The sequence below is a fragment of the Homarus americanus genome, unplaced genomic scaffold (assembly GCF_018991925.1).
Source record: "Homarus americanus isolate GMGI-L3 unplaced genomic scaffold, GMGI_Hamer_2.0 scaffold39155, whole genome shotgun sequence".
NCBI classification, from domain to species: domain Eukaryota; kingdom Metazoa; phylum Arthropoda; class Malacostraca; order Decapoda; family Nephropidae; genus Homarus; species Homarus americanus.
The window spans coordinates 6,565,484-6,580,165 of record NW_024737042.1 but is presented as its reverse complement, the minus strand read 5'-3'; the positions used below and the strand labels follow the sequence as shown (position 1 = coordinate 6,580,165).

Sequence of the window (14,682 nt, the reverse complement as noted above, 5' to 3'; positions counted from 1 at the left end):
CAGAAAGGTGTGTACTGGTACGTTTGTAGATGTGGACAGGAAGGATGATGTAATTAGACTGGAAGCAGGATGATATTAGATAGGAAGAAGGAATTAATTTGGAAAGAAGGAAGGGGAGCATATGATTGGTAGAGAGCAAAATTGGAAAGGTGAAGATCAGGAAGGTGCTGCCTCCCCTCACCTTTGTATTGATCCCTCCATCAATGAAAATTTACAAGCGTTGGAGGCAGGCAGGTCTTCCCTATCTTCCCTAGCCAAGTTCATTATCCCCTTCTCTCCATCTAGAACCACCCTCTAGTCTGAGTTGGTCCCCAAGTAAAGCTGTCAGGTCCACCCATCTTCTGGTACCCCTATCCTCATGAGCCAAGTCTCCAGGTAATTGTCAGGTCCCAAGTCACATGGTTCAGACCTCCTTTGTGGTTGTTTACAGTACAGGTGCTCCTCTACTTAAGGACGCTCAACTTACAAACTTTCAGAGATACAAAAATCATCACTGAGGGGGGTTACCTGCCAGAACAGGTGTTTAATGTGGATGAGACTGGATTATTTTGAAGAAAATTCCAGATAGAACAAGCATTACCTAAGAGGAGAAGAATGAGCCAGGTTTTATGGCTATATTAAAGGGTATAGCTGTACTAAATACCCATAATCTTTTCATTTTGTACAATATGTTTGGTATCTACAAACAGTTGGACTTACAAACCAGCCTCGGGAACGTAACTTGTTCGTAAGTAGAGGAGCACCTGTAGTTGTATAATTGTGAAAGTTTGATTCACTTTCAAATTAATAATTTTAAGCCTTTTTCCATGTCATCTTAATTTTTATAATTAATCTCCACCTTTTCCCGCAATTAAATTACCGCTGCTCAACTCCTGGGATCAATCATCTTATGGAATTTTAAGAAGTAGTTGTGGCAGGCCTGAGCAGTAAGCAAGAAGCCATACACCACTTTCATTGTGTTTAGGGGCTTATGAAAATATGATTTACTATAACTTAGCACTTCTCTTTGGGGTATGGTGACTAAATGGATACAGCATTCGCCTTCTGTCGTAAGGGTCACTAATCCAACCCAGGACATCCCCAGTCCTCACAGTCATAAATGGATACCTAACTTTAGAACTGGAGAAGTAAAGACAGTATAGAGTGTAGTGTTTGCCATATTGCCTGCTTGTGTGATGAAAGCTTAGTACACCATCCAATGTATTTATTCACACTACAGTATACCTAATGGGCCATCAGGCCTATAGGACCCCTCTTATATACTGTATACTTTTACCCTCTTCTGTAATTCTCTGTGAGAGGGAAAGAAAAGGGAGTGTACAGAAATATTTTTGTTCCGTAAGTTTATACACAAATATAATACCAGTATGATTTCTGTTTGAGAATGATATACTCATACAGTACTGTACTATACTCTCTAACTGACGGCACTTTATGTTTGATACATCCGGGAGCAGGTACTGTACCGTACTTGTGCAAATAACATAAAATTAGATGTACTGTATACACAGGTACTGCTCGACTTACGACCTACTCTACGTACAACCACCCGGACATAGGACCGCCGCAGTCGCAGAAAATATTTTTAAAATTATGTATTTTCGAGTCCCGGCGTTAGTGATCGCACTGTGTACTGACAAAAAAAAATTTTTGTAATTCCCTTTAAAATGGCTGGCAAGCGTAAAAGTGAGGGTTCTCGTGGTGTTGAGAAGAAAAAGAGACACCCATTTTAGATTTTCTATGTATTATTTTCGCATTTTCAACTTACGACCAATTCGATTTACGACCTAGTCGTCGGTCCCTAACCCCGTCCTAAGTCGAGGACTGACCGTATATGAATACCTGTAGTTACTGAACTTTGACATCTGCAAACTGTGTACAACTAGTTAAAGGATTAATGGATTACCAACTGCTGCCTCCTGTATGATACACAAATGAGTTTAACCCAATCTTATCAAACCTAACATAACCCAAATTCACTTAACCCCAACTAACTTAATCCAAATTAACTTAACCTAACCCAACCTACCGGTATCCCAATCTGTGTTATATCCACACTGTCTTTAATGGGCCATCAGGCTTATAGGACCCTGTTATAGCTTCCATTTACCTGTTGGATTCACTGATGATATAGTCTGTTGAGTCAGGATTAGAGGTGTACTGGAAGTAACATTCATAAATGTTTATGTGTTAAGTTTTCAAACCCAAATGGACATTTCTCCATTTATTAAGAAAATAAACTATTGCACAATATCTGGGATATCACCGTAATTAATGCTATGAGCTGTGGGCATTAATAAGGGACGAAGCTTACTTATAACTAGCTTCTTAGAACACACATCTTGAGTGAATCAGAGATGGGAGTCAGACTGGTGTGAGGCTTGCTACTTAATTGATGACTGCAGTCAAGGTGTACAGTAAGCGCTCAGTGGAAATACACTTTCACATGTCCGGTTGATGATTGCTCATGGCTCATAGGCTATTTACCGTGGGTGATGTAATTATATAAATCTTATATGTAACCCACATTTATATAAGTATTACTGCCTGTTTGACAGGGGCTAATACAATCCCACTTATAGTTTAGCCACACTGTTATTTTCTGAGAGAGTACCAGTTGAATCATTTTTTCCAAAATAAAGTTATCTGAGATGGTAGTTTGAATCACACTGTGGAAAATTGATTAGCTGTAAGTAATGTCTTTTTCCCCTTTTTAAGAAGCTTACAATTTTAGCTTTCATCTTCAACTTGGTATGTGTATGAATTATTACATGTGCTGTATTTGTATTAAAATGTACAAAAATGTACAGTGTATTTCAAGTTTCTGTACTGTTGTTTCATTATTTTGTATTCCTTTATTCCCCCTAAGTACAGTCTTTTAAGATTTAGATTTATTGTACAGTACGTATTATGTATTATTCATCCATTTCTTGTTCTGTATTGTAATGTGTTTTTATTTTACAGTACGGACAGTGGACGTGATAACCCATTCCGGCCTGATGGCGATATCTCTCGTGAAGCTGATGAGATCGTGCAGCTAATTAAGTCTGGCCGGCCACTTCAGGCTGGCCAACGTCCAGGAGATGTGTCAGATTCTATAGATGGCACCCCAGCCTCCCCGACTGAAAATGAAGCTGCTGCAGAACCCCTCGTTACAGCAAAAGATGCCTCACCGCAGCAGCAGCAGCCACCACCACAGCCAATACCAGCAGCAGTGCCATCAAAACCAGTGACAGACAACACTCCATCATCCCCGGGGAAGGCAGGTGCTAACGGTTCAGCAGCACCTGAAAACTCTGCGGCAGGCACTGTTGAGGTCACACATGCCACAGTCACCCCCACAGACGCTGCCCATGTTGAACATGTTGTCATTAAGAAGAAAAGCAAATGTAATTGCTGCGTGATCCAATAGTGGGTATGGGCGTGTTTACTGTGAGTGGGCGTGAATAGGGTGATGGCGAAAGGACTGATCGCCCCGGCAGTAAGACTAGGACACGTACCGGCGTAATCCTGGGGTTAGAAGGGCGCAAGTGCGGTGTTGCTTGACTTAACATGTGCTTTGTCTTTTCTGCTGTGTGCACAATCCACCATGACTCTTATTAAAGTGTTCCAAAGACTGATGAAAATATATTTTATGTATCTTAATAATTTCATATATAGTTTTTTGCTAGGTGAAAAAAAAAGGTTATTTCTCTCTGCTTAGATCGCCTTCATTTTGATCACTGAAACACACACTACATTACTAGTTGGCCAGATTATAATTATTTCTTTGCTCATACGAGTGCCTGCTCCACCAGCTGGCATAAGTAACTCGTATAATGTGGGGAGCTTACCAGGTGCTCACAAAGCGCTTGAAGCCCCTTATGGTGTCTAGGGCCTTACCAGATACTCATTAAGTATCTAGAGAATGACTAGGCATTCACATGGAGCTTGTGGATAGCCAGTGGTATCCACCAAGCAATCATGGGGTGTAGTGCCTTGGCCTCTAGGCACTAATCCAGTGTCCTGGGATGTGCCGGCACTCACACAGTGTTTAGAACCAACAATACACTTGCTTCAGTGGCTCTGGGATAGAAGGCACCCATATAGTGTTTTAAGGCTGTTAAACACTGAAGCAGTGTCTTGGACATGCCAAGCACTTACCAAGTGTCTGGACGTAGTGTGAAGGGTGATGGAAGAGGCTTCTCCAGGGAGGGAATCCCTGGTAGAAGAAATAAACTCCTTCTATAGAAGGATTAATTCTTTAGTCTCCTCAATTAAACGAACTGATCAAATTTTTATGTGAATGTAAATATTCTCTCATTGCTGAAGTGGATAATCGATAGTGTTAAAAATTTTTAGAAAACTGTACTGGGAAGGGATACTGCTTGAGGTTGTAGAATTTTATATATCATGTCTGGAGAGGCTATAAGTTGGTAACTGTGGGTTCCTATATGATGATGGGGTATAATCCTCACTGTTGTACGATTTGAATATAAAGGTTGTGCTACTTGAGCCTGCAAAAATACAGTAATGAAGTAATGAGGAGTGTGGTGTGGCTAAGGTAGGTAGGGACAGCCATGGTGCTAGAGCCACATCCTCACAGCTGCTTCACCACCAGCAATGTCACCCTTCAGCAAAGACAAGATATGAGCACACAGTAGGCCAGTTGAATGATCGCTTTTATGAATGAGTGGTTAGGTGACCATAACTTCATCGAATGATGACCTAAACACAATGGTGTAGGTGATGAATTAATAAAGGTTGGATGGACTTTATATTAAAACCACTTGTAACATTGTGTGTGTTAATATCAGATGAATACTCTGAACAGGAGAGGACACTGTGGTGCTCTCCATTGTATTTCCATACTAGACTAAGGAAGTTAGCCTTACATAGTAAGATCCAAATTCTTTTCAAAACTTGTATGTTTGGCAGACATTTTTAGTGGAGAATGTAAAAATTTCATCAGTGATGGTAAGTGTATTTGGAAAGACAGGATAACTTGATGGATATGATAGTATGTGCATGTCAGAGCTGATAGGTATTGTGTTCCAGATATTAAAGGTGTACAGCCTCAGAACTTGTACACAGTTAAAATCTTGTCTTTTTTGTGGTGTAAGAACCCCTGGCCTGTATGATGAATGTGAGTTATTTCATGCTTGTGATATGGTTACCGTATATTTTTGAGTTTGGATTTGTTTAGACATGAAATTAAAGAAATGTTATATATTGATCTCCATGATTATCAATTATCATTTTATTTGTAATTGCAGACTTATATATTTCAACATGATATTGCCGTATGGTAACAAGTGATGGCACTGTATAAAGATTGCTATTACCTGGTAAGAAGATATCTTCCACTCTGTTATTGCTCCTGTTGTATTTTATCAACTCAATTTATTCATGCTAAAAATATTGGTAAAAGTGACCCATGGTTTTTGGTCTTGCAGTCAACAGATAGCTCAGAGTATGATTATAAAAATAGTATTTTTTTCACACTTTGACGGCAATATTTCTTTCACGGACTGATGTATTATTTGATGTATTTATTTATTTTTTTAGTCCATAATTGCAATGCATATATACCATATATTTTGTACTGCTACTTAGTGAAATAGATCAGTTTGGAAGTTAATTTAAACACTGACAAGCAAAAGACAGCTACTGTATCTCGGTCACTCATGGTCTTCTAACACAACAAAATTGTACACACAAGTTTAGTGATGTTACTGTACCCAACAGCTCCCAACTACTTACATAGACAGTACACTGTATTAGTATTTCATTTCGTGATATCTCTACAGTACCAAGTGAACTCTACAATTGGTATATGCACATATGTACAGTACTACTGTATATTAATTTTTTTTTTAGAATTTTTTGCGTTCAGTTGACTCATCATTTTTTATCCAATTCAGAATTTTTAAGTATTTTAATGTACTGTATATTTGAAATTAGGTCTTGGGATATAATAAACAACACAATGAAATGTTGTTGTCATTAATACATTGTAGTGGCACCATGTGAAGTTAGGCTGTTATACAGTATATTATTCCTGTTTTATTTATTTATGTTTTTTAACTGGACCATGTTTCTGAAAGTAGTTACAGGCTAAGAAAGAAAGAGAATGATGTGTACATAGTTTACTGATAGAGGTTCATATGTAAATTTTACATAAATTCATCATTGTAAAAAGCATATAGAAGTAAAGCACTTAGTTTCCTTTGTTAGATACATTCATTATAATATAATTGGATGATTCTTCTCAGATTTAAAACCCTGAGGAAGTTATTGGATGAGATGGAAGAGCCTGAGGTTTATCAGCTCACAAATTGTTAAAGATAATGAATGATAACTTGCTGCCTTCATGAGGGACTCAAGCTGCATGGTGAATTTGTATGAAGATTAGGTCTAATATAATTACAATGTAGAACTGTATGTTTAAACACTCCTGTCTTACTGTGAGAGCTTATCTTGTGTTCCTGATAAATCTCTCCACCAAAGACACAGGTGTTAATTGTAGACTTACTTAGGTATCTTCAGAACACTGACTCAAAGAAATTTACTATAACTGCTAAGAAGAAAAAACTCGGTACCCAATGAGTTGCGAATACTTAAAAAAAAACCACAAATCAATCTGCACACACATTCAATTCTGTTTTTATGAAGTGAAACTGTCAGATACATATAATGAGTACATTACTCTTTTCTTCATTTCATTGTTTATGTACAAGATCTTGTGCATCACGATATTGTATAATATTAATATTATGCAGAACTAATGACTGCCATACATCAAAACATCTCTTGTTATTGAAAGAGGTTATGTAGACAGTAATCTACATAAAACTATCTCTCTATGTCACATACAAATACAGATAGGAAGGAGTCTTTGCACACCTTATACTTGTGGCTTTATTGTATATTGCCAGGAATTATAGATATCAAATGGCCAAGTACATATGGACGTTCCAGTCAAGCTATGTGTTCTCAATCTCAGCCCTATAACTTTGAAGGTGCCCAAGGTATAGCATTTTATGGACTGCTACACCTGGAACATCCTTATGCACGGTGATACATCCTGTTAGAAGCTTCTCCATAGTAATCTACTGAATTTTCTCTGGCCTGTCTGCTTGTGAGTCACAAGTGGGAGAAAATATGTTGGTCTTAAAAGGACAGTAAGTGAAATTACCGATGATGTTGGAAGACAAACAAGTACGGCATGGGCCTGCATGTAATTATAAAGTCACATGGTAACATTATAGTCAACACTAAGACTATCAGGGGAATAATGCTTAGAGGGTGAATGATAACTACAGTTACTAAACAGGGAATCAATATTATATTATGCGATGGGGAGGCTACAAGTCGACAGGTCAAAATCAGTCATACCACCCGCATATGGCATTTTGTCGATCATTCATTAAGGTAGAGGTAATTACATGTATTTGTACCAAAATCATTGTGAAATATATAAATAATTGCATAAATAAAGTGTTTGTTTTCCAGAGTGAGAGTTTCAGTATTTTTCCGTTTTATTACAGAATAACTACATCTACTGGACCATATCCTGTGTTCTGTAAATAGTGTATGGACCTGTATTTAGTTTTTTTATAAAATTCAAGCAGTTACCCTGAATGTAGCAGCAGTAGCTTGGTTATACAGTACATATTTTTAAGTGTACTAAAAAACAAGGATTAAAGTTCAGTAAAAACTTGCATATTGTGAGTGAGGTTGGAGGGGCTATTTGACTAGTTACAATATAACATTGTTCACCTTTAAGACTCAATCTATGATAAATATATGACCATATAGTATGACATTTACTCCAGTGAGTTAACCCATAATAGATTTAACCACCAAAACCTGTTTTCATCTTAGTCTAGGATATTTGTTTGTTTGTTATGAAGACAACATATCCTTTCCTGTGTGGTACTTGCTGATAAAGTCCCCTAACCTTAGGACCAATGATAACACCACCTATCTAGGCTTCATGTGTGGGTTGGTACAGCACTTATCTTTTCTCCTTGGTGCTAAGTGGGAATTATACTTGCCACCATTCTCATCCTCCCTGCATCTAACTGGTTTCAGATACATGCTTAGTTTAAGCATGAGGGTAAGTACACAAAAAAAAGCAGGTTACCCGCTTGCCGGTTTCTAGCACCTACCATCACCAGCAGTCGGCACTGGTAAGCGGACACAGAAGACGCAGGTTTATCTGCGAGTTGTGGTTCAGCTTTTGTACAGTAAAGAAGTCTAACTTCATCTGACGAAGATTTTCTTTTGCTTGATAGTGCTTATGCAAAAATCAGGAGGAAAAGAACTGGAATACTTGAAATCAATCGATTGCAGTAGAGAAAATTATGGTGAATATCACCATCTTTTTAGTGAGTTACAGGAGGACCCCAAGAAAGTTTTTTCAATACTGCAGGTCTCAAACACACAGGCACTCAAAACCTCTACTTCCACCATGACGGTCTGGTCAAGCATGGCGACCACAGCTCGTCTTTTATCTAGGAAAACAGTCTAACTTTAGTGACTAGTAATTCTCTGTTTTCAAGTCACTTAGTGAATGATGTTTGTTTTTCACCTTTCCGGGCCCGTCTTCACTGAAAAAAAAAATATACAGGGTATATATATATATATATATATATTTTTTTTTTTGCCCCAATTATTAATGTGCAAGTGTTGAAATAAGTACCATGGTAAATGTGGCCATCCCTCTCCCTCTTCTCATGTTCGTTCACGAAACTTTTCGGGCTTTCGCCCTGGGTTTTATGATTACTGGGTACTCTCAGCATGCAGGCCAGAGTTAAGTATTTTTCTTCATAACTATATTTTATTCATGCCCTCAGTAGCGGGTTCATCCTTTCCAGGCGAACTTTAGTGAGGCTGCTAGTCTTAGTGATCCTTCCAGACGCTGACTAGCAATCTAGAGTTATATTGGGATGAACTTTGTATTATCAGTATGGGTTAAATGAGAACCATTCAGGTGGTGGAATTCTCAGCCCAATACATCTTGCTAGAGTAATGGTGAACGATGTTAACCAATGGAGCTCTATGGTAGCACCTCAGCACTGTCAACCTTCTGGGTGACTTGATGCTTACTCAGGCATCATCACTCAAGCATGATTAGTTGAAGCGGTGATGTCTGTGTAACCTGCTTGGCAACAAATAGAGAACTGGGTGATCCCTCAAAATATGAGTGCTCTGAAATGAAGTTAGCTTGATTAAGAAAGAGAGTTCAATGTGCTGAGGGACATTTGAGATAAGAGAAGGGAGAGGTGTATGATATAGGGAGTTATTTGTTTACGACTGTCTCACTGGTGACTCATAGAACAATATGAGATATTAAATTAAATAATTTACTAAAATATCACAGTTATGAGTCATACTGATTATGTTTGGGAGAAAATGTAATCTCCCTTGTATTATTATGATGGTACAACGTGACTCATGGTGTTCCTCCTAGTTTAGATGAGTGATATGCAACAGGAGGATGAAAGACAGTTGTCTGGGCTGCTAGATGACGGAGGAAACCATGGAACTGTCCCTGGGGAGCTAGTGTTGAGTGAGGAGCTACAAGGACTGGATATCTTGGCTCATATACTACATACATTAGAGGATGTGAATTCAGTAGTAGTAGTTTTACATATGACCTAAGGGGACCATACTACATCTAATTATCAAGGATGTAGGGCCACTTGGATTAACAAGTTAGATCCTCATTTGGTTTGCATAAATCATCGCAACTGTGTTTCAGACAACCTGTTTTCACCATTGGATTGTGCAGTTTGTTATGATCAAAATTTTAAAGAGCCAAAATTTCTAAATGTAAAACACTGGAAAGATCCCAAGTTGGCAGAAAGTTTAGACTTATGGGTGATAGGTAAGAGACTTAATCCCCAGTTAGACCAACCTTCTTCTGCTAAGAAAAGTAGGTTATTGGACATCCAGGATAATGAGGCAGTAGGAAGGTTGCAAGAACCTCTACCTAGTCAGCCTGATTTTAGTGGATTCCAGGATCAGGATGAGGAAGTGGGCACTAATCATAGTGTTCAGTCACTGGAGCAGGGAGAGTCTTGTCTGAGTGAACTTAATTAACATCTTATTCACTCCCTGTGTTAATAAATATTAAATTAGTAAATTACGAGTATCACCACTCTATTCCTTTCACACATTGGTTCTCAGAAAATAATATTAGTAACTCACGTGCCTAAACTCGCTAACAAGCTACCTAACCATTCCTTGAGATATGTTATATTCTAATAAAAGTCTGGGTGGTGGCAGGCTACAGTTGTAAGTATAATAAGTGTTGTACTATGAATGACATAGTTCCCCAGACTAATCCATGGTTTAGAATATAATAAAACAGAGTATACTTCAGCAAAGTAAGGACATTGAAATTCAGAAAATAGAATATATATGAAAAGAAAAGAACAGTGATTTGGAAAATATAAGCATAGAAATATAAGAGTTACTTCTGTAAGAACATAAGCAAGAATATAATAGTACTGAAGAATAATAACATAAAAGGACTAAGTCTGAAATAATATGAAGTAAGGAAATTGCGCTCTTACAGGAGAAACTGTTCCACCTGGGGCAAAAGTGTTAGTTACTATGAGTGGAACCAGGCTGCTGTCGACTCCCATGCAGCTGATGGAGAACATTGAGTGTGAGGATGATCCAAACAGGCCATGGGTAACATTGGTAAGATATAAGTCTTCTTTGTTTTCAACTGCATCCGAGCCTGTGGATTCTTTTCAAGGTATTTTATGAAAATGTTTCCAAACTTCCTGATCTCCCAGCACTTACAAAGAAAGTGACACCAAATACCGGTCGAGAAGTGATTGGCAGTCCGATTTATTCATGTAGGACCATTATTTGACTTCATTGCGGCTACATTTGGGTAATTAGTCGGACCTTGCTTTGTGGGCTATTGAGCGTAATATGAATCGTCTGATTTTGGTGTTAACTGACGTGTATGACCGTGGCCATTACACCAGGGCTATATTGTAAAGATTTTTACGGATATATTTATCGGTATCAGTTACGGTACACATTGGCTTATGAAAATTAGTACTATGGGTTTACAGTAATTGTTAAGGTTAACCCCTATAATTTAATCAGTTTTTAAACATGAAATGCATCAATTAAATTAGTCACAAATACTCATATTGGCATACTCATTTCTTGTGAAGTCAATATTTAAGTCATCTTGAATGAATTACTCATAGCCATTAAACTTCTTGCCTTTATCCTCTTCACCACTGATCGGTTCGTTAGCCGATTGGGCGATCGGTTACGTCTCTGTTACGCACTGTTGGCAAGTACTGGGCATGCACCGGCTCCTGAATGTACCTGAACCCGTTCCAGTGTTGGTGCCGTCACAACACTCTCTGGTAGATTGTTCCAAGAGTTCACAACTCTCACTCCGAAAAAGTTTGCCCTCGCAGTTTTCTGGACTTGCGGCTTCTTCAATCTTGAGCTGTGACCTCTTGTGGGGCGAGCGTCAGCCATCTCCAAGGAAGGACACTCGACTGAGTAGTGCCCCTTGAGATGCTTATACACCTCAATTAGGTCACTCCTTGCCCGTCTGTAGTATAAGCTTTAATTGTTGCTGCTTCTGGTTGTCATGAGTATGCTTATATTTTTCATGTACAGTTGCCCCAGGATCTATGCTCTTGTGTACAATAATAATTAATGTACAAGAAATAAATTTAAAGGAAATTTTTGAATCAGAAATATATTGTGGGTTTCGCTAAATATTTATTTTATATCATAGTTTACCATTAAAAGATAAAATCATTCTCTTTCTTAGAGAGGTTTGGCCACTAGATGGCGGGCCAATCAGAGCTCTCACAGTAAAGTATGAGAGACGCACTTCCTTACATATATTTTCCTTGGGCCTGTGGGTGTTTCTCATTCTCAGAGAAAGCAGAGTTGCCAACTTAGCGACTATGTAGCTAGAGCTAGAGCTTTTGGTTTTTTTCTAGCGACATTTTAGAGCGATTTGCGACTTGTCGAAAAATCTAGAGATATCCACAGAAATCTAGCGACTTTCTGGATACTTTTGGAGTTTTTGGACTGTCCATGAATACTTAATTTTCCTAATTTCGAGCCATAATATATAGCAACGGGGTTACAGGGACAATAAATAATAAGAAAAGTTTAATACATTTGAGCGGGTCGTGGTACAGGAGGGACACGTCTATTTCCTGATCACTTGATGTCAGCCCGTCCATGGCTAATGTTGCCGTGTCGTCATTTATTTGTCTATTACCTTCGCCTTTGTAGCACCTGGGTAACTTACCTTTTTGTCAGATATGCAATATGAATTTCATTAATACGCTAAATTTTAAAGAATATTAGCAAAACATCTTATAGAATTAATTCTATCAAGTCTGCGTGGTTCCAAACTTCTCATCCGCGTCCACCATGGGTGACCCATAGACTCCATACAGTTGCCCCGCAGGTCGACACTGTTCACCCGCTGTGCCAAAAACCATCATGGAAAGTTTCCGCTTGTTTGCATGCTGTTTATTAATTTGAACCCTTCATAGTCCCAATAGAAAATGGGTAAGCCACAGTATTCGCAGCGATTCAGGAAGGAATGGCTCAGAGATGACAGATACAAAAATTGGCTTCTGGAGGTGCCAGGAGATAATAAAAAAGGATTTTGTAAATTTTGCAAGTGTACTTTGTCTGCTAAGTTGTGCGACATTGAAAAACACAAAAACACTAAAAAAAACACAAGAAAGCAGAATAGCCGTTTAGTGCAGAAAGACAGACAATTTTACCATTCAAGAAACTTGGGAATAAAATAGCTAGCGACTTTCCATGGAAGATTTAGCGACATTTAGCTACTTTTAGGTACCAGCCTAGCGACATTTGAAAATCCGAGTTGGCAACACTGAGAGAAAGTCCTTGTCACTAGTCAGTAGCCAGTAGAGGGACAGTAGTGAGGGCGTACTTCCTGGTCCCTGCTGTTGTCAGACTAAGAAACGCAATTTTGTTTGTGTTATTTTGTTCTGTGCGGAAATATAATTATGGCAAGACGAACAGATTATTCGTACATAAGTCCATGTATAAAATGGACTTTGTTTTTCTTCAATTTTATCTTTTGGGTGAGTAATAGTGATGAAATCAGTCAGGGGCGTGGGAAGGAAATACATGACAGACTAGACCTTGATAAACTAATCCTGTTTTTGCTAATTCATTTTGCTTTTTGTGTGAAATACGTTTATAAATCATATGTTGAAGAGTTTGTTGTTTACGTGACTAAAATGATGGGTAAATTGTATGAAAACCACAAGCAAGATGTGTACAGTATTGTTTTGGGTGCATTTTAACACATTATTTTATCTGTGATGGTGAAAAGTATTTGATCTTTTCACCAAGTTTTCTTTGCTTTATATATCAGAATTGGTCGTAAATGTTAAAAAATGAAACAAAAAACTTGCTGTTTACCATTGTGTACCTGATGAACTTGAGTGAACGTATATTAAGATTTTATTGAATATATTTTCGTAATTGGGGTTAATATTTAAAATTTGCCAACACCTACTAATTACCCAAATGTAGCCGCAATGACGTCAAATAATGGTTCTACATGAATAAATCGGGTTACCAATCACTTCTCGACTAGTATTTGGTGTCACAAAGTAAAAAAAAATTGGAAAACGTAATTTAATTTGAGTTAATAGATCGAGTGCATGTACCTAACCTAACCTCGACTAGTATTTGGTGTCACAAAGTAAAAAAAAAATTGGAAAACGTAATTTAATTTGAGTTAATAGATCAAGTGCATGTACCTAACCTAATCTAACCTAACCTAACCTAACCTAACACAACACAACTCAGATTAAATTAAGTTTACCAATTTTTTGTGACTTTGTGACACCAAATATTAGTCGAGAAGTGATTAGCAGTCCGATTTATTCATGTAGGACCATTATTTGACTTCATTGCGGCTACATTTGGGTAATTAGTCGGACCGTATGGCAGGTGTTATGCTAGATTAGGTAAGGTTAGTTTCTTAAGTTGAACTTTTGAATAAACACTTTTTAACACATTTGCCATCACTACGACAATGTCCATGATAAAACAGTGAAATTGTGGCTTTTTAAATTTCCTTTTGGTAAATTTGCACTTCCACCTCCCCATCTGTTAGAAAGTTAAAAATACCTGTATATTTTTCTAGTGTATTTGTGTGTGTTTACACCGAATATGACCTTCATTTCTGGCGGAAGTTAGCCGGTTTTTTTTTTTTATTTTTTTTTTTTTTGGTTGGACGTTTTCCGAAAAAAATCATGGCAAAATACACCAAAAAACACTAGAAAAACCCAAACCAAACCTGACCTGACCTGACCTAACCTAACCTAACCTAACCTAACCTAACCTAACCTAACCTAACTTAACTGACTCTCACCATATGATGGAATCACCTATTTCTTACCTTATTGGCCTGGTTCTTGTTCGTCTTTGCATTCTGGGATTCTTACACAACGCCACATATGTTGGTCTTTGCGATATTTACATTCAGTCTTGCTCTTAGTACACTTTGCTGAGGTTGGAAGAACACCATGCGATCGAAAAAATGCTATAGTTTCTACGTTTTTTTTTTCCAAAAACTCGCAATCAGCTCCATATACTTTAAGTGACACCCATCGCAGACTTAACATAAGAACATAAGAA

At 37.9% G+C, this 14,682-nt stretch overlaps 2 protein-coding genes across 6 annotated transcripts in view; both read left to right on the top strand.

The window, feature by feature from the left end:
- Positions 1–7,495, top strand: part of LOC121872638 — a 70,583-nt gene extending 63,088 nt beyond the window's left edge. For both annotated transcript variants that reach the window (XM_042375560.1, XM_042375558.1), the window contains exon 3: positions 2,965–7,495. In XM_042375560.1, the coding sequence (XP_042231494.1) occupies positions 2,965–3,412 (448 nt within the window). In that variant the 3' untranslated portion in view covers positions 3,413–7,495. The remainder of the gene's footprint in view (positions 1–2,964) is intronic.
- Positions 7,496–12,909: 5,414 nt separating this feature from the next.
- LOC121872637 (tetraspanin-33-like) overlaps positions 12,910–14,682 on the top strand; it is a 38,748-nt gene continuing 36,975 nt past the window's right edge. For 3 of the 4 annotated variants that reach the window (XM_042375556.1, XM_042375555.1, XM_042375554.1), the window contains exon 1: positions 12,910–13,112. In XM_042375556.1, the coding sequence (XP_042231490.1) occupies positions 13,035–13,112 (78 nt within the window). In that variant the 5' untranslated portion in view covers positions 12,910–13,034. The remainder of the gene's footprint in view (positions 13,113–14,682) is intronic. The other variant, XM_042375557.1, reaches the window with a different exon arrangement.